General features: G+C 47.2%; 1 protein-coding gene across 1 annotated transcript in view; it reads left to right on the top strand.

Annotated features, from left to right (window-relative positions):
* Positions 1 to 20,854, top strand: part of ACSF3 (acyl-CoA synthetase family member 3) — a gene marked incomplete in the record, with an annotated part of 120,730 nt that overhangs the window by 20,127 nt on the left and 79,749 nt on the right. Inside the window, 2 exon segments of the mRNA XM_034788369.1 lie at positions 9,223 to 9,377; positions 10,270 to 10,415. Of these exon segments, the coding sequence (XP_034644260.1) occupies positions 9,223 to 9,377; positions 10,270 to 10,415 (301 nt within the window).

Raw genomic sequence — 20,854 nt, 5'->3', positions numbered from 1 at the left:
TACTCCAAATGAGGTCTCACCAGCGCCTTGTACAACGGAAGCAGGACCTCCTTATCCCTACTAGATATACCTCGCCTAATGCATCCCAAGACAGCATTGGCTTTTTTCACCGCCATGTCGCATTGTCGACTCATAGTCATCCTGCGGTCTACCAGGACCCCTAGGTCCTTCTCCTCTTCCGTTACTTCTAACCAATGCGTCCCCATCTTGTAACTAAAATTTTTATTAGTCATCCCCAAATGCATCACCTTACACTTTTTACTATTAAATTTCATCCTATTCCTGATACTCCAATTCACAAGCTCGTTCAAGTCTCCCTGCAGGATAGACCATGACAGCCCAAGCTTCTCGCGCTACCCTTGCCAATATGCCTCAGCCTTGAACTACAGGGGCCACTGTTTGGTCTGAGAGGCAAGTTCCATGTCTCTCTCACCAGACCCCTTTGCTGCAGCTGCCAGCCAGGGTGCAGGTATCACTGCCTTCTAGCCTTGTGCAAGAGAGAGTCTGTTGTCTTTGCTTTGCAGGTTTTTTGTCTGAACTTCTCGTGGAAAAACAATCTAATATTGAGCAGTTCCTTAGAAGCGTATACAAATATGAACAGTGCATGCTCTCGTCCCCTGGAGGGTGTATCCAGTTTGGCTGCGTGATTAAATGCAAGGCTCTTTCTTGCCGTCAGCAAAGCCCCTTGCCGTAATGTAGCAACGCCTGTACCCTGAGGTCCTCTGTTAACAAATATGCTGATATGTAGATTCTTGGCCTACATTTTGAGAAGTGACTAGTCTTGGGGTGGCTGGGTTTTTGAGTGTCCAACTTGAGACACCTTAAAAGAGCCTGATTATCAGAAAGTGCTGAGCTCCCATCCTCTGAAAATCAGGCCCTTTGAAGGTGTCTTATGTTGGGTACCCCAAATCATGAGTCTCTTTTGAGAAGTTAGGCCCTTATGTCTAGGTGGTAAGTGCCCTTAATGCACCAGCCTTTCACCTCTGGAGACGGAGGGTCCGATCTCAGTTGGTTGCAGCTAAAGGAAATGTCTGTGTCACAAAGCCACCACACGGCTGGGCATGGCGGGTAGTCTCTCTACCCAGCAGGAGAGGCAGCCCTGAGATGCATTGGCAGGGTAGGGTTCAGCTCAGGAAGCGTGCACTGCAGCTGTGTAGTACCAGTTCTAGCCACTCCCATAGGCCCCTCGCTGCACAAACATCAGGTGAGTCCTTCTACTTTTAAAATAAAAGCGAATCCTAGCATACAAACGTGTGAGCGCCAAGGAACACACCCATTAGAAAGGCACTATTCGCTTGCTGGGAATGTGCGTTCCCATTCGGTTTCAGTTGGAGAAAGGTGATTGTCTTTTCATCCATTCACCGGTGGCTTCAGAAAGGTAATTTTATTTCAGGCTCAAAGGGAAGTCTGGGCGTGGTAAGGGACAGGTCACTGCTGGATGGATTATGCTTGATCAGTTCTTGCAAACCTTGGCTTTACACAGTTATATTTGTTCTTCACTTCCCCACAGATTTGCTGTCTGTTCTCAGCATCTGTTACAGAGTAATGCCTTTTGATGTGTGTGTGGGGGAAATAACAAAAATGGAACCAGAGCCTGTCATATTTAGTTATATTACTGGGTCCCAGGGAAAGTACTTGCCCCTTTCAGTATGCCTGCAGCATGGCGAGGGTTTAAAAGCTTCAGACTGGAATGCAGAGGGGGCCGTTAGACTGCACTGATGAATAAATGATTACAACCGGAGTCATGCAGAGCACAAACAGTTTGGGGTTATAACAAACATGAGACGAAGCCACCAAGGGCCCGATTTCCTTTTGAAGAGAGGAATGTTTCTCTTTCTACATATTGCTGCAAACGGCCTGAGCTGAGCTAACCATCAGAGGTTCAGCTGTTAGGAGAGAGCAAAGCTCCCCTAACTGTTCTCCACACTCCTCTGTAATATTCATGTTACTTCCGCTCAGAAAGAAACTGTCACCAATATGCATGTGTGGCCCTGTGTTCTGGGCAGTGCTCCTGCACTGTGCTGGAATTTCTGCATGTCAATTGACGCTGGTGGCCCTCCCCAAATAGATCTAGTTTGGCAGTGAGGCACTCGATCTGAGTCAGAGCCGTAGCTGTTAGAGAACCTATGAAAATTTGGGCATAACCAGCACTTTAGCAATCAATACAAAACCATAAAACCATCTCCGAAATCAAAAGCGAAGGAAAGGGATGATTTAACCTGCATTAACGATATTGCTACTTATGAAAAGCGTTTTAAAAAAATTCAATAACAACTTAAATGATCCAATAATTTGTGACTGGTTTAGAAAAGAGGAGCCACTGAATTGTAAATAGCTACACTAGCCCAGGTTGTCTGTTACCTGTTGGGCTTTGGACTGGAAAATCCATTATGGTTCTTACTCCTTTTCAGACTGAAGGCATCTTAATATAATTTTCCCCTAGGACATTACCTAAATATTTCCTTTAAGAAAAAAAATAACTGTTTCAAGTAAAAGGAAAACACTGTCTGTCGAATACCTGTTCCAAAAATTCACTGGCAAGCAGGAGGGATTCTGGCCCTGCACCATGGATCTGAGATCAGAATCTTTCACAATCACTTGCAGGAAACGTGACCCCGATTTGATTTGTTTTAAATGAGCCAAGCAGGTTCATTGTTGTGCTGCAAGATGGGGTATTTGTATCCGTGTGCGTGAGACAGAGACTGCTGTAGTCTTCCTGGTCTATGGGAAGCCTCTCCGAATTGCTCGTTGTTCCTCTGCCTGCCAGTCCCAGCCTGGGGATGTTCACTGCTTTTTCCAAACTCCCTTTCATTTTCTGTGTCTTCTCCTATTTTTTGGAATGTGTAACTCAGGATAAATGTTGTTGTGTGCAGCCTAAGCATGGTAGGCCCTGGTTTTTCTCCCGCCTCACCTCTTCTTCCGTGTTGCCAGTTGTCAGGATATCGATTGATTCAGTGTCTTTGGCTTCTTCTGGATTTGTATTCAACACTGTGCTCCTCCTTCCACTGAAAGTGAGGCCTCTGGAAGGGAAAAGGGGTTTGTGCTTCTCTGCAATACATGTGGCCACATCTCTCCCTTCAGGCTGTCTTGCATAGACAGCCATACTGGGTGCTGTTTGGGAAAGTCGCCGTGCAAAAATGCAGGCTTTGGGGGTTGAAAGGAGCTGCTTGTTGTGTATCACTCAGCCAATCCCCCTCCATCATCACATCTCCTGTCTGTCTTAGGAACTACTAGGGGAAATCTTGCACATTTCCCATCACATTAGGGTTATTTTGCATCCAGTTGGTGGTTCTGTTTTATAATTTTCCTTCTCCCTATTGTCACTTTCCTTTTGGCAAAATCTTCTAACATTCCATTGGCGAACAGACAGCCTTCCCATGCAAAGAGGGGTAGCAGAGAATTAGCCTTTCTTACACAGAGTCTAGCTGCACTCAGCACATTTTCTGAAAGTTCTTGGGCCGAGACGGGCGTTTTACCTCGTGAATTGTGCAGTATTGATAAGCTTGAAGGCTGATCAATACAGCACAGTTCAACAGGGTACTTAAGCACGTATCTGACTTCAAGCATGTGAGCAGTCCCATTAAGTTCATGCCAAAGTACCTTGTTGACTGGGAATTTCTGAGCCTCCTGCTAGTGATGAGGAGGCAGTGCATTTGTGACGCAAGCTGTATCAAGACGCCCCATGTCAGTGCTGCTAAACCGGAGTCCATCCACCTCTAATCTGATTGCACAGTTGGAAAGATGTCACTGTTAAGATTGGATTCAAACACGAAGTTGGTTTTTTGGATTATCAGGTGTTTCAGGGTGGTGGCGCTTACTGAGGACCTTCTTGTGATGATTTAGGAGTGGGGGCAACAGTCACATCAGAAGGCAAAAACAACTGAAAAGGAAAAGCAACACTCGGAGGAAACAGCAGTGAAAGGCCCTAGGGAAAACCCGAAGAGAGACAGGTGGAGAATATGTCTATAGGTGGGCTTTTAAACCAATATCACTTTTGGTTCCTCTTTAAATCATGTCTAATATATTTTAAAAACCAACTATCTCACATTCAGAAATGCTGAGCAGTCACAAATCCAGCCGGAGTCGGTGGACACCAAACGTGTTCGGCACCAACGAAAGTCGGGTCTCTAATGTCTGGTGGTCACAGTTCAAAGCAGAAATCCAGCAGCCCCAAAGTACAGTGCAATGTGTACCAAAACCCCATTGTTTTTAGAAACACTTCGCGTCCGGAGGGTTTGAACAGATCATTCCGGTGAGCGAAATAAAGTAAAACGAGGGGTTGTCAGTGTCCTGTCCACCCATAATTGATGTGGTGACAGTGACATATGGGATAACGGCGAGGGAGAGATTGATTACACTGCTCTAAACTGGAGGGCGTCGGAGGATGCCATATGCTGGGGGAGCAAAGCTGGGCAGCTTACAAGACTCTAGATCCCAGGAGTGATTGATAGCCTCAGGTAATGAGGCTTTTCAGATCCATCCTCCTCAACTGTTTTAGTTTTATTTTTTTGACTGAGTAGCAATGGTGGATCCCACAGATCAGAGATCTGTGTGGTTGGGAAGGGGGCAGCGAGACTAAGTTCGGAGGACATAGGACCCAGCAGCTTCTGAGAAGGAAGCATGACCTGGGATCTATAATAAGACTTTGTCGTGCTTGAGCGTGTAAAGACGGCCCCTGTAGATGAACAGGAACCGAGCTCTTTCATCGGATTAACGTGTAAGTAACACAGTAAGAGTTTGTTAACCAAGTCTGAAGGGGAGCTGTCGTGCCTGGCTTTTCCTGCAGTGACCTTCCAAGAGCCCCTCGCTCCTGCGACCTGCTCCTTGGACTAAGGGAGCAGAGTGAGGGGAGGACACACTATAAAATATCCAAGTGCAAAGCTTGGGGGTGGCAGCAACTACCTGAGCCCAGGGAGTAGGAGACACGTGGGGTTGTGACATGTGTTTCTTCCTTCCGATGGCCTCCACCCTGTCACTCCCCTTTCCATCTGTGGCCTGCCAGAAGAAGAAAAATGTACTTTCTTGCCCCCGCTGCCCTTCCCAGCACTGTGGCCATCGCTTCTGGCTCTCAACATTTCCCCAAGGCCCCTCTTCCACGGCTCATTGCTTGAGCTGGGCTTGCACACTCGCCAGTGCAACACCCTGGGCTGGGCAGGGCACATCTGGAGAGCTTGGTAGTTTTCTCTCCTTCCCAAAGGCATGGGGCGGCTGCAGAGGAGCCTTTACCCAAGACTCAGTAGTGACGGAGTGGAACACTTCCCCACACGGAGTGTGAATCACTCCCTCTGCTCCATGGATTTGGTTTCCTCCCACTCCGCTTTCCCCTGATGCTTTTCAGGTGCTATTGCCCGACTCCTGTAACGACAGAAAGAAGGAGGTCCCTTTAGATTAGGTTCCACTGTATCTGGTGGATTTCTAACCTGTGCATTTCTAACTCATCCTGCCAAGCGCTCTCTGGCACGGGAAGACGCTCCCTTTAGTTCAGTGGGGCTGAGTCCTTTGTTAAACGTGTCCTGTTATATTAACAATGTATTTTTGTGCAGACCAGATTGTTCTGAGGCAGCGAAGTGAGAGATGGGGGGGTTAGGGGCGGAGGGGGTTCGTGAAGTAGAAAGTAATGAAATTGAGCCAGAGAGCAGGACTGAGGGGAAAGCAGCCGAGCAGCACTGGCATCCAGGGTCACAGCATAAAGGAGAATCACTTGTTCCCCTTCAATCAATTCACGCTTTTGTTCCCCACCGCACGCCCCTCTGTGCGGCTGAGCATGCCAAGGGAGGGAGGGGAGAGGAGGCATGCATTGTCAGGAGCTGTTAAGAAATACATTTATCAACAACAGGGCAAAATCCAGAAAGGAGGGAAGGAGCCTGCTGTCCCCAAAGCCGAGCTGGCAACAACCTTTTATTTATTGATGGCTTTGTTCCGCTCCCATGTTGGGGATTGCTCAGCAAGGGGGACGAGTAGCAATGTGGCGGGAAAGTTAGCCAAATTTAAGTATTTAGGCCTCTCCACCACCACTTCTAAACAGTCCCAGGTGGAGATGTTCGGCCAGGCCTAGAGCCCTTTGAGTCATTCACACATTGCCATAGCCAGCTCCTTGAATTTGCCCCAGTTTGTAGTTTCCAAATATTAGGAGGACAGGTAATCAAAGACTTTTTGTCCTTTTTTTGAGTGTTTCTTTAGGAGGGATGCGGTTAATGAAAGGTTCCTCTGCTGGTTCCCAAACTGAGCCATCCATCCAGTTAGACTGTGGCTGCATCTTAGTAGAAGTCTTTGATGGAATATTTTTCAAACCAATGGAATGTCAGGATATACAGGAAGACCATGTTCCTGTGATGTCGTCAGAGGTTAATTTCCAGTGAGGGTCACGTCTTATTTAAAATTGAAAAGGGCCCATTTCACAAAGCTGAAAACAATTGAGCCAAGTCAGTTGAGACAGAGAATTGAAACAGAAAAATTTGAATGATAATTTGGAATTGTTTAAGAACACTTTATTAGATAATCAAAAAGCCACACTCCCACAGCTGAGAAAGAAGGCCACAGTGGTTAAAAATCAACCTGGCTTAGTAGAGAAGTGAAAGTAGCTATAAAAATAATTATATATAAAAACAAATAGAAGAAAGGGGATGTTGAGAGTAATTAATTAAATCAGAAGCTAGGAATTGTAGAAAATGGATAAAGGAAGCAAAAGGACAAGAAAAAAATCTATGGACCACAGAGTTAAGGATGTAAGAAATTTTTAAAGTATATGTGGAAATGGTAGAATTGTCATTAATAATGCAGAAAAAGCAGAACAGGTCAATAAATATTTCTATGCTGTATTTGGAAAAAAGCTAGATGAAGAAGTCATATAATACGATGGAATACTTTACATTCCAACAGTAACACAGGAGAATGCTAAAGAGCAGCTTCTAAAGCTAGACACTTTTAAATTAGCAGATCTGAATAACTTGCATCCAAGAGTTTTAAAAGAGCTGATCAAGGAGCCCTCTGAATAGTTAATGTTGATTTTTCAATAAGTCTTGGAACTCTGGGGAAGTTCAAGAAGACTGGAAGAAAGGTAATGTGCCTATATTTTAAAAGGGTAAAGCAGATGACCCAGGAAATCATAGGCCTGTCAATCTGACATCAATCCCGGGCAAAATAATGGAATGGCTGATAAGGGGCTTGATTAACAAAGAATTAAAAGAGGGTGCTATGTCAATCAAGATAGATTTATGGAAAACAGATCCTGTCAAATTAACTTGATATCTTTTATGATGAGATTACAAGTTTGGTTGATAAAGGTAATGTGATATAATATATTTAGACTTCTGTAAGGCATTTGAGTTGGAATTGCATGATACTTTGATTCAGAAACTAGAATGATACAAAAACAACATGGTACACAGTAAATGTATTAAAAACTGGCTAACTGATAGGTCTCAAAATGTAATTGTAAATGGAAAAATCCTAATTGAGCAGCTGTGTTCCTAGTGGTGTCTGCTGGGATCGGTTCTTGTCCCTATGCTATTTAATATTTGTTATCAATGACCAGGAAGAAAATACAGTTTGAGAACCACTGCACTATGCTAAACGTAAGGTCATACATCTAGGAACAAAGAGTGTAGGCCATAGTTGCAGGATGGGGAAGCAGTGACTCTGAACAGGACTTGGAAGTCATGGTGGATAATCAGCTGAACATGAGACAGTACAACACTGTGGCCAAAAGGACTAACGTGATCCTTGGATGTATAAACGGGGGAATCTTGACTAGGGTTAGGGAGGTTGTATTATCTCTGTCTTTGGCACTGGTGCAGCCACTAATGGACTCCTGTCTTGAGTTCTGGTGTCCACAATTCAAGAAGGAGTTGATAAGTTGGAGAGGGCTCAGAGAAGAGCAGTGAGAATGGTTAAAGGATTGGAAAACCTGCCTTAGAGTGATAGACTCAAGGAGCTCAATCTATTTAGCTTTAGCGACGGTGAAGGGGTGACTTCACAGTCTATAAATACCTACGTGGAAAACAAACTTGGTAATAAAGGGCTCTTCAGTCTAGCAAACAAAGATCTAACCCAACGATTCTCAAACTTTTGTACTTGTGACCCCTCTCACACAGCAAGCCTCTGAGTGCAACCGCCCCTTATCAATTAAAAACACTTTTTTACATATTTAACACCATTATAAATGCTGGAGGCAAAGCGGGGTTTGGGGTGGAGGCTGACAGCTTGTGACCCCCCCCACCCACCCACACACAATAGCCTCACGACCCCCTGAGGCGTCCCGACCCCATTTTAAGAACCCCTGATATAATGAGATCCCATGGCCAGAAGGTAAAACTAGACAAATTGAGATTAGAAATAAGGTGCAATTTTTTAACAGTGAGGTAATTAATCATTGGAACAACTTACTAAGAGATGAGGTGGATTCTCCATCACTGACCATGTTAAAATCAAGACTGGATTTGGCCTTCTGGCCTTGGAATCTATAAACTTATAAACATTTCAGCAAAGTAGATCTCTCTCCCTCCCCCCACATATACACATTGCAAGAGTTTCTCTCTGTGATTCGAGTACTTTGGCTCAGACCCTTGTGTATTGTAGTGGTCAATATGCTGTTTCTTCCCTTTAAGAAGGAAGAGGATCTCTGAGCTTTGAAAGGCTGGTGACTTCATATAGCATTGTCCAGGGCTGTATTTCCTAAAGGAATGGATGGACTCTGCCATACATGTTTATTTTCATGTGCATGTTAACAGTTCTAAAAGGTGCTGGCTATTGGAAGCTACAGTTTCTACACATCATCCCACATTGGCTGATTGAGAGAGTGAAAGCAGTGGTGTGATTCACTGCCAAGATTCCCTTGGTGCTTCTGAGAATAAGTTGATTGATGGTGTGGGGGTCAGAATGGAGGGGGTTTTGGACATCATTGTACAGTAGATTGGGTTCAAGATGGCAGGGATGCAGGGGGTTCATCATTTTCATAAGTATTAGGCAGCAGTATGGGTTAGAGATAAGAAACCACACTTGATAGACTCATTCTGATTGGACAAGTCACTTTCCCTCCCCCTGCCTCAGTTTCCCTTTACATTGTACTAAAGAATGCTCACAGAGCTATTTGAAGGGTTTGTAAAGTACTTGCTTGTGAGCCTTCTCCCATAGGTGGTATGGAAGAGCCAGTGGCGGCAGTGACATGAAGGCTATTCTCCTCCATAGTTTGTATTTAGGTGTCTTTTCTTCTTTCCTTTCCAGGTTTGGGAGAAGTTCTTAAGCCCCAGAGCTCCACGGATCAGCGTCTTCATGGCGGTCCCCACTATTTACTCCAGGCTGGTGGAGTATTATGACAGGCATTTCTCTCAGCCTCATGTCCAGGATTTTGTACATGCCACGTGCCGAGATAATTTCAGGTAGCTCAAAGATGCCCGTCTTCACAGCCTAAGAGGCTTACAGACGAGACCGAGGGAGTACATCCTCTACAATAGATATGCTCACGCTGTCCCAGCCTTCCTGGGCTGGAGAAGGCTCACTAACACTGTGGAAAATGTTACGAGGGGAGGGTGTGAAGAAGGCTGGGCGTGGGTGATGGAGGAATGGAGAAGTTTGAGCTGTGTGCAGAGTGTCTCGAGGGTAGCACCAGCAGTGAGCACAGTGGATTGTATGATGTCATTCCTGTAGTGCTTCCAGTTTCTCTAGGATTCTCTCGAGTTGTGGTACCGGTTCTGCTTCCGTCCAATGGCCAGGCCAATGGCAGGCTGTCTCTTGCTTATTAAAAACCATCCGTCACGTATGGGCTCTCAGTCCTGGCTCCAAAGCACAGACGTGTAGGCAGTTCTATTCAGGCAGAATGCCTGCTTAAAGCCTGGCCCTGCAGGATTCTTTTCTAAATTTCGCCACTCTGCAAAGCTGAGCAAATCACTTCGCTTCTCTGGGCTTTAATTTCTCACCCTGAAAAGTGGGAACGATGATCCCTTGCAAGAGCGATTCATATGTGGGGTCATTCTGATCCTCTAGTCTGACCTCCTGCATAACACAGGCCAGAGAACCTCACCCAGTAATTTCCATATCAACCATACGTTCTCTTTGAGCTAGAGGGTATCTTTTTAGAAACGCATCCAGTCTTGACTTAGACTGCAAGTGATGGAGGATCTGCTGTGTCTGTGTGTGTAACTTTCTGATACTGCTGAATGGTCAGATTCCCCAAGGCACTACAGATGGGCAAAGGCTTCTTGTACTACAGCAGTAATTCTCTAGGTAAAGAATATGCCGGTGATGCTCACCGCGTGGCATTTCCTTGCACAGGTTAATGGTTTCAGGATCGGCAGCCCTTCCCATGCCAGTCCTGGAGAGGTGGAAGAACATCACCGGACACACGCTGCTGGAGAGGTACGGGATGACAGAGATCGGAATGGCACTTTCTAACCCCTTGCACGGAGTTCGTGTCCCAGGTATAAATCGTCTTCTAAAGGTGGAGAGGGTTGAGACACCTTTGTGCCAACCTATCTTTTAGTGTTGTAAATGCATTTTGTTCTTCTGCTCGGAGAATGTGTGTCCGTACCCAAACGTCTCCCAAGACAGGACTGGGTTAGGCAGGAAGCTGCTGGTCAGGATTGGGGGCATTGGCAAAGCTGTAGGGGAAGGAGGGAGGATGAGGGGGGTGCTGCTGGTCAGGATTCAGGGGCATTCGCAGAGCTGTGGCGACCCATAATTGTTAATAGTGGGGGGGGGCCCAATGTAAAGGTTCAGAGGGGCCCATGCATCAACTCCGGGTGCAGGAACCTTCCAGCCCCACCTCCTTGGCCCAGGACAACCAGTCCCGCTGGCTCCTGGGCGGCTGGGGCTGCAGGAGTGGGGCACACGTGCCCATGGGCCAGCCCCCGTCCCTGGGCAGGGAACTCACAGCAACAAAGTTTCTCCCTGGAGTTCCCCGGCCCTCTCAGACACTTCAGCAGAGGGAGGGGTGCAGGCAATGCCCCTAACTCAGCACAGGGAACCTGCTGCTGATGTCTTCCCTAGTGGCCCAGTGCCAGGTCCAGGGCTGCTGCGCTCTCCCTGCCCTGGCAGGGTAACCTTCTGCGCGGGCCACTGTTGCCACCCCAGCCGGGCTCTTGCAGGCAGTTGCTGCGCTGCACAGAGGCAGTGACCTGGAGCGGCCACCCTCACCTGGCAGGAGAAGTGGCTCCATCCTACTGCCTCCACTCCCCACTCGGGCCTGGCTACCAGGGAGAGGGGCCACGCAAGCTGGAAATGTGCCGGGGGTAGGGTGCAGCATGAGAAGGACAATGCCTTCAACACTCCCGGGGGGCATGTAACCCTCTGCGCCCCCCCATGTCACCGCTGGCTGTGTAGGGACCCAGAGCTAGGATGGGGGATGCTGCCTGTGAGGACTGAGTGCCATGGGCATAGCTGGGGAAGCGGGGTTAGGATAGGGGGTGCTGCCGGTGGTGATTGAGGTGTCTGGGTAGAACCATGGGAGTAGCCACTGTAATATCAGGGAGGATGCACTGGCGGAGCTGTGTGTGGAAAGCTGCAATGTGCATCGTAGCCCCAGTTTGTCATAAAGAAATAAAAATGTCTGCAACTCAGTCCTGACTTCACTCAGCCGTGGCAGAACATTTTTACTGAAGGGTTCCTGGTAACAGGTTTTTACCAGCTGTTTTAGGACTTTCCAGTGATAAAGGTAAATGCACTTGTAAGATAAAGAAAGAGGTAAATCTTAGTAAGAGCCTCTCTTTATAGTCCACAAGGGACGTGCTGTAGAGCAGTTGCCTAATGGTGTCTGAGAAAGAGGGGTCAGCCCCTGTCTGTCTGCAGGGATTTTCCAGCTCCTCTTAGAGCTGCTGGAAGCAGCCAAACCAAGTTTCAGCATAGACCCTCCTGCTGGTTGTCTCTGTTCTTCACACGCTTACCTCCACAGAAGTGACACTGCTGGCTAGGTTGAGTCCATATCTGTCTCCTCTGGTACAGCACTTCCTTGTTCCCAAAGGCTTTGTGCTTCCGCACTGCAGCACAGCAAAAGGACAGAGCCCTCTGTGTCTTACCTTTTGCTTCAGCTCCTGGCTAATAGCTTTCCTGCCTTCCCAAGAGAAGGGCTGGCACTTTGACCTTCTCCATGGAAGGTTAACCTGTAATACATGAGCAAGCAGGAAGCCTAGTGTTCAGTTGAGAATCAGGCCTGCTGGAGAGATCGGTGAGGTGTATGCTTTGCATTCAGTAACGAAGGGCTCTCTGAACCTGCTTTCCTTTTAACTGAAGGGCCTATCCACCCTTCATTCTGAGGGCATCATCTGACCTTCCTCCACCTCTTCTTGATGAGGAGAGAGGCACGCTGCATCAAGGTGGAATTTATTTCTTTAGAATGATCTGTTGCAGATTCACTGGTTTTTAACAGAATTGGCTCGCTGCTTTTTGTTTCGATTCAATGAGGAGCAGTCACAGACTGGCTCAGCTCTTCAGAGCCTCCAGCGCAACCTGAAGTCTTCGATGGAAAAGGTGGATCGGTCCAGCGCCCCCACTTCTGCGGCGAGTCCCAGGGAGGGGCCTGTCCCCCAATTGTATCCAGGTCTGGTATCTCAGTTAGATTCTCCCCCAGCTAGCAAAGTGCACAAGGCTGGGTACTTGAGATAGGATGTCTGTTCACTCTTATTTTAGTGCAGGTGTATTGCTCCTTTACAACCTAATACCTCCGGTTCTGTGACTGTACGGAGGTTGGAGATCAATTTTAGAGGTCACCACATGGGAGGCTGCTGCTGGAAGTAGTTCTGATCTGGCCCTCCAGCACTGTTGGTTAAATGTGTAAGGTTCAGCACAAGCAGCTTCTTGTGGACAAGGTTTGTCTTGCTGCTTTTCTCTCTGAGGCTGTTCTGACCCTACAAGTCAGGTCTCATTGGTCCTGGTTTGAGAATGTGCTGTCACTGCATATTCATCGAGGAAAAGAACCTCTCTCACCTGTGAGCATGAATTTGAGGAGTAACTACATCACTAAACCAGGTCCGCCCCCTTCTGGGCAGATAAGTGACTGAGCCTTCACAATGTAGCCGAGGGGCTTAGAATGCCATTGCATTCACTCGAAGGACAGTTAGCCCAGCTGATCTCCTGCTGCATGGTCTTGGTGCCTATGGAGGGTTATGAATGTGGCCAGCCCAGACATAGCCAAAATTTGGTTTCTGGTGCATCTTCCTCCCCCTGCCTTTGCTCCACACAGCTTTTGAATCTTTGTGATGTTTCCTCTTTGACTTTCTTGTTACTGTTGTAGTTTTCAGTACCTAAGAGGGAGACTGAGCTAAACTGCCAAATAAATAAAGGTAAAATTTGCTGTCTTCTATTGTTGTATGCAGAGTGGTGGCCATGTCAGACTCAGGTTATTAGAGAGACAAGGGCGGGGAGGGCCCAACGTCAGTTGGTGAGAGAGAGAGAGAGAGAAGCTTGGGTCAGAACACAGCCCCCCCTCAGCTGAGCAGCACAGGCCACCAAGAACACATGGCTCCAGCACTCAGCATGGACTGCCTGTGGAGTACTGTCTCAATTGCAGGCGGTTGTTTTCTATCTTCAAAGTTGTCTATGGCACCCAAGTTACCTGAGGGGACTGAACACCTTGCCAGGCGTTGTCATCACTCCCCACGACAGCTCAATTCCACTGGAGCAAAACTCTCCCCTGGGAGGGAGCCTCATGCATACAGGAGATGGAGCTTTCTCGGACTCTGGCTGATGAACCTGGAAATCACTCAGGATCAGAACAAAATGCAAATGCACTTCTCCAATCTTGCTGTCCCCCAATAACACACTCAGAGATCATCCCCCTCCTACACCAAATCTCATCCCTGCTGACTAGAAGACAGAGCAAGTATGAGAATTATTTTGTCACAGGCACACTGTGTAATTTTGTGAGGTGCCTGGATACCACAATGATGGGCACAGTATAAACCCTAAGGCTTAGTCTGCACTACAGAGTTTGGTCAATGTAAGCAGCTTAGGTTGACATAACTATGTAAGTGTACACATGTAGTGGATGCGGGACTCGCCCCTGTGGCGGCCCCTGCTGGTCTCCCAGGGAACTAGTGTTCCAGCCGTTGGAGCGCCCTCTGCAGGTCAATTTCCCCTGTTGCTGCCCCCTATCCCTCCCGGACCCCGGTGCCCCTCTCCCTTGGGTGCTGCCCCCTGGCAGTACCCCCACTCTCTGGGCTCTCCTCCCAAGGGAATTCCCACCCTCTGTCCCCACCTTGCCTCAGTGTTCACTGCCAGTCCTCATCTAGCCCCCAGACTCTGGGGCAGACTGCAGTCCATATCACTCATCATTGGCAAGGGGGGTTTGAACCTGCTGCCTCCACCTACCCCCAGGCTGCACCTCTGAAAAGGTACTGGGGTTGCAGGCCTTTGGCTAGGCCTGCAGCCTGGGCGTTTTCCAGGTGGGAGCTCCCCGGCTCCCTTGCCCTATTCCCCAGCACTGCTCCACTCCAGTACATTACTCAAGTCCCAGGCAGCCAGGCCCTTCTCTCTCTGCTCCTAGAGAGAGACTGCCTGTGCTCCTGGCCCACAGCCTCCTTACAGGGCCAGCTGCGGCCTGATTGGGGCGTGGCCCAGCTGTGGCTACTTCCCCAATCAGCCCAGGTTTTCCCCTACCACAGCCCTCTCCCAGGGCTGTTTTAAGCCCTTCAGGGCAGGAGCAGGTGGCCACCCCACTACGACACACTATAGCCTTGCTCCTGTCGATGTAAGTGCCCTACCAACACCAACATCCTAACTCCACCTCCATGACAGGCGTAGGGCTTATGTCAGTGTAGCTAGGGTGAGGCAGTGTCTACTGGGTTACTTACATCAGCTGTTGGCTCTCGTTCTTGTCAATTTTATGGCTCCATGCAGGAGCTGTGAAATTGACAAGAAAGCTGGGCTGTCACCCTGGGGCGGGCGGGGGCTCCACGTAGAGTCTGGCTGCTCCCAGCTCCCAGCCGGCCTGTTGCCCGGGTTCCCCGCTCCCCACCGGCTGCTCCCCGTCCTCCCCATGGCTGTACCAAGGCTCCCTGCTCCCCGCCAGGAGCCTGGGCAGCAGCAACAAGGCTCCTGACTGCATCCTGGCTCCTGGCTACACGGAGGCTTTCCGGGCTCCCCACTGGGAGTCCAGCAACTGACCAGACCTGGGCAAAGAGCTCCCGGTAAGGAGCTGTGTGCAGAGCTGAGAGCCTCTTGGCCCCTCCCCCCCATCCCTCTTTTCAGTTAGTGAAAGTGCTCCCACTGAGGACGTGCACCACTGAAAGGAGGAGGGTAGTGTGGACATGAACCGCTGCAGCAGTTACTGTGGTGGTTGCAAGTTGACCTAACATAGGTCGACTTAAGTTTATAGTGTAGACATACCTTAAGGTGGGGCAGAGAGAGAGATGATTTCATTGCCTTCGTAGTCAGTAGGAAAAGTGAGAGTAACCACCAGAACGAGAGAGAAGTTTTCCAAGGGATAAAGGTGAAAAAGAAGTGAGAGTGAGTGTGACACCGGAACAGGCGAAAGAGAATAATTAGACCTGGAGACAGAGTCCCCGTGACTGGATTGCTGACACTCTAGAATAAACTGACCCTATGGGCATAATGAGAGTACCCCCAGCAGAGACAATAGCCAAGGCCTGGAGAAGTCCTAGTAACAGATCACACACGCATGCACACACACATCTCCATATATAAAGGGATTGCGGTAGAAATAGACAGCTACAGACCTGTCAGTCTAACCTCTGTGTTGGAAAATACTGTAGAGGGAAGAGTAAGGGATGACTTGAACAGGTATGGGTTACTTGGAGATACTTGGTTTGGATTTACAAAAGGGAGATTCTGATAAACAGGTTTGATTAATTTATTTCAGGAAGTGCCAGTTGAAAAGCAGGTGGGTGAAGCAGAGAGCTAATTTACTTGGGTTTTGAAAAGGCTTTTGATCCAGTATCCTGTTAGAGGCTAATGTCTAAGGGTATCCAGGCACAGTACAATGTTGAGGGTGAAATTTTCAACAGGATAAATAGGTTAATGGCTTGGTAACAAAGGAGTGGGGGTTAATTGGGACAGTTCCTGTGGCAAAGGGGTATTAAAAGGGGGAGTTCTGCACGGATTAGTGCTGAGTTCACACCTGTTCACGCTCACCATTGACCTCTGGAAGGGGGTGTGCTGCAAGGTGGGCAAAACTTTAGAGAACACGGAGCGGGGAGGGCCAGCCAGTCCTAAAAAGGAGACACTGGATTCAGTGAGACCTAGAAACAATAGAGGCAACAGTGGATTAGGAACGGATGCAGTGTAATATATCCAAGTGCTAGTAAGGTTTGAAAGGAGGAGATCACACTGGTACTGCACAAAATGCTGCAGAGACCACACATGGAGGGTCTGACACTGTCAGGGCATCATATTACAGGGAGAAGATTGAAGGACTGGGAAAGGTACAGAACAGAGCAGCCAGGAGGATCAAGGGACTCGGGTTATAATAACTATTCCAGAGGATACAAAATTCAGAAAGCACCAGCCATTCAGGGAGTTCAGGGAAACTTCCTTACACAGAGGGTAATGGATCTGCAGAACAGACTCCCAAAGAAACTGCATCTGTAAACATATTAAAAAAGCGTTTAGATGAGCAAAAGCATGACATGGGACAAAAGCTAGACAGAGGTTGACAGCCCTCAGTGTACTGCTGTCTGGCGCTATTACCGTCTTTATTAAAAAATTAGCAATGGATCACTCTGCTAAATAGGGGAAATCAAGTGGCAAACACCTCTGAAAATTGAAGAGATTCCAGGACAGCAGCCTTTGAAGCCTTGCCTTCTCTCCCCTGACATTTCTCTCTGTCGCAACCACCAGGGCCGTCCCGCCGATGGCAGTGAGGGTGGCAGAGCCGGCATAAGCAAAGAATTTGCAGCTCCCCAGTATTTTGGTCACCATGTCCATGGGCTCTCTGGCCATATTGAGAGCTGAAGTCACCCCCCAACACAGCAAATACGAGGGCAGTGGGGAAGTGTTAAAAAGCCACAACCCGAGATGTTTTGACTCTGTGAATGGCAGATCTGTGCTCCTCTGAAAAGCCCACATTCCATTTGACATACTGAGGTATCTGTGTTAAAAGTAACCCTTCCCCCTGCCCTACACACACACACACACACACACGTCTAATCCCCGTTAGATTTAGAGCAGGAGCAGTAGCAAGAGCAAGAGCAAAATGCTTCATTATTTGCAGTTTCCATAAGCTCTTGCCTCAGCGGTGACTTGGCCCCCAGCCTCCCTTCTTGATATAGCTGGTTTCTGAGGGGTCGAGAGCTCTAAAAGCCACTCTCTTGGGAACTCTGTCATGCCACCTGGAACATCCCTGACAGCCTGGCCTCAAGGGAGGGTTTGCTTGCCAGCCGAAGCATAGCTCTGAAGGTGCAGGGGAGAGAGGGGAGAGCCTGTATTTTCAAAAGGAGAAAAGATGAAAGATTCGAAAGATAAATGTTTGCTTGTATATGGTTAAAACCCTGTTTAAAATGCCTCTGTTTTCACCAGCTCTCATTCTAATCCCCCTGGTGCTGTTACTGTGAAGGGAAATGAATAATTCATGGACAGAGAATGCCTCACTGGGCCTAATCACCACTTTAATTGGAGGTTTAGATCAGAGGCGGCTAATAGCTCCTACAGCGGGGACTCCATGTATTGTTGACAGTGAGATCGCTGAGTGCCTTATCGTTGGCCTGTTTCAATTCTCCCAGGACGCCACCACACATACCAGCAGCAAGGTCCCCAGATACCGAAGGACGTAGACCACAAGGCCAATTAAATTTATCTGGGAAGAGCTGACAACTTTTTTAAACAGAGGAGAACTGGTGAAAGAATAATAGGGTCACTCTCCTTTCTGACTGCAGCCTGTCTGATGCGGACTGAGCTGACACTGTGTGGGCATGTTGCCAGCATTTCTTAACATGCATGAGCGGATGAATTGGGAGGTGTTGAGGGGGAAGGTGCGGTGGTTTCTCCCCAGTTCTAGTCCTGAATTCTGACCAGTACTAAAAGGAAGTCAATGCTGGTTTTTACTCACCATCTTCTTGTAATCTAATTCTGGTCTCCACTGACTCAAATGGAGTTACTCCTGATTTACACGGCAGTGAGCTCAGAATCCGTCTGGTCTTTATTTTAAAATACCACATGGGCCTGAGAAGCTCAAGTCATTGTCTTTGCATGAAGACTTTAATTATAATGTTGTGTTCATGTAGCTGCTATTCACATTGTCAGCATTTTCCAGCATTTATGGACCATTTTCAAAGGTTTATCATTTTTGTTTAACACCAAAAAGACACTTTATGGATGGAGTGTGATAAACCAGCTTCCAAGCTACCGGGGGCTTGTTTTACATATTAGTTTTATTTTAGCTGTATAGGAAATAAATTGATGGAGCTATTTATTAGTGTAATGTGAGCAGAAACCTCCTTCTCCCCCAATATGAAATCACTGCTGTGCTCAAGGAAGACCCCATAAGAACAGCCATCCTGGGTCAGACCAGAGGTCCATCTAGCCCAGTATCCTGTCATCTGACAGTGGACAGTGCCAGATGCCCCAGAGGGAATGAACAGAACAGGGAATCATCAAGTGATCCATCCTGTTGCCCATTCCCCGCTTTTGGCAATAAAAGGATAGGGATACCATCCCTGCCCATCCTGGCTAATAGCCATTGATGGACCTATCCTCCATGAACTTATCTAGTTCTTTTTGAATCCTGTTATAGTCTTGGCCTTCACAGCATCCTCTGACAAAGAGTTCCACAGGTTGACTGTGCGTTGTGTGAAGAAATACTTCCTTTTGTTTGTTTTAAACCTGCTGCCTGTTAATTTCATTTGGTGACCCCTAGTTTGTGTGTTATGAGAAGGAGTAAATAATACTTCCTTATTTACTTTCTCCACACCAGCCATGATTTTATAGACATCTATCCTATCCCCCCTTAGTCGTCTGTTTTCCAAGCTGAAAAGTCCCAGTTTTATTAATCTCTGCTCATACGGAAGCCGTTCCATATCCCTAATCATTTTTGTTGCCCTTTTCCAAACGTTTTCCAATTCCAGTATACCTTTTTTGAGATGGGGCGACCACATCTGCACGCAGTATTCAAGGTGTTGGTACCATGGATTTATATAGAGGCAAAATGATATTTTCTATCTTATTATCTATCCCTTTCTTGATGATTCCCAACATTCGGTTTGATTTTTTGACTGCCGCTGCACATTGAGTGGATGTTTTCAGAGAACTAGCCACAACCACCCAAATGAAAACAAGGCTGGGAGCACATGCCGTGATTGTGAATCGTACACAGCCTTGTATGGGAAGAACAGCAATCCTTTGTTCCTTTTTTTAATTAGAGTTGGAAAAATCAATATGAAAATCACAGTGGGACTAGCTGCCTCTTGGAATTGATTGTAGGAGCCTTTCACCACTAGGGTCACCAGTTCAAATCCAGAGCAATAATGGCAAAAAGTCATTCCCGTCTGATGGCTGTGTGCTGGCCTGTGTAGAATGAGTTGCATCTCAGACCAGTTCCTAGTGGGCAAGTGTGCACAACGCAAACACCACCATCATCACAGTTGATGATGTAAGGAACAGGGGGAGAAGGATAGTAGCTAAGGGTATAATTTTCAAAAGTGTCTCAGGGACTTTAGCATCAAAGTTCCATTTTCAGAAAAAGCCAATGAGACTTTCCCTATCTACTCAAAATTCGTAGATGCATAGAGAGTAAAGCAAGAAGAGATCATTTGCTCATCAAGTCTGACCTGTATATCACAAACCATTAAATTTCACCCAGTTACACCTGTATCGAGGCCAATAACTTGTTTGGCTAAAGTATATCTTCTGGAAAGCCATCCAATCTTGATTTGAAGACCTTAAGAGATGGAGAATCCATCACTTTCCTTGTTAGTTTGTGCCAATGATTTATCACTCTCACCATTAAAAGTTTCTAATGATAATTTATGTGACTTTAGCTTCCAACTATTGGTTCTTGTTCTGCCTTTCTCTGCTCGGTTAAAGAGCCCTTTAGTATCTCATATTTTCTCCCCAAGAAGGGGAGGAAGAAAAAGGAAGTGGGACATAGGCTCCTATGTCATGTAAATGTTTTTGAAAACGTTGTCCCAAGAAATCAGGGTGTACCCCAACATGCTACAATGTGTCCGGCTTTTCAGGTATTTGCCATATTTTTGGTAACTTATGACATGACCTTGAGTGCTCCCAAAATTCACTAGGAGAAGTCTATCTGTTCAAAATATATTAGTACCAGTAGGCAGCACCATCTCCAATGGAATGGGATAAGTGCTTAGGTAAGTCAGTCTCTTTTTGTATTCTGGTGTAATCCGTGCTGACCAGATGAGATGGAATACGTTTCCTCAGCCTGGCAGGCCTTTTGGGGCTGTTATGAAAACAGTTCAAACCGAACATAAGAACAGCTATACTGGGTCAGACCAAAGGTTCATCAAGCCCAGTATCCTGTCCTCTGACAGTGGCCAATGGCAGGTGCCCCCCAAAGGGAATGAACAGACAGGTTATCATCAAGTGATCCATGCCCTGTCGCCCACTCCCAGCTTCTGGCAAACAGAGGCTAGGGACACCATTCCTGCCCATCCTGGCTAATAGTCATTGATGGACCTATCTTCCATGAATCTATCTAGCTCCCTTTTGAACCCCGTTATAGTATTGGCCTTCACAACATCCTCTGGCAAGGAGTTCCAGAGGTTGACAGTGCATTGCGTGAAAAAATACTTTCTTGTGTTTGTTTTAAACCTGCTACTTATTAATTTCATTTGGTGGCCCTTTGTTCTTGTATTATGAGAAGGAGTAAATAATACTGTCTCTATACCACTCATGATTTTATAGACCTCTATCATATCCACCCTTAGTCGCCTCTTTTCCAAGCTGAAAAGTC

Source organism: Trachemys scripta, chromosome 13, assembly GCF_013100865.1.
Source record: "Trachemys scripta elegans isolate TJP31775 chromosome 13, CAS_Tse_1.0, whole genome shotgun sequence".
NCBI classification, from domain to species: domain Eukaryota; kingdom Metazoa; phylum Chordata; order Testudines; family Emydidae; genus Trachemys; species Trachemys scripta.
This window is presented reverse-complemented; position numbering and strand designations above follow the sequence as displayed.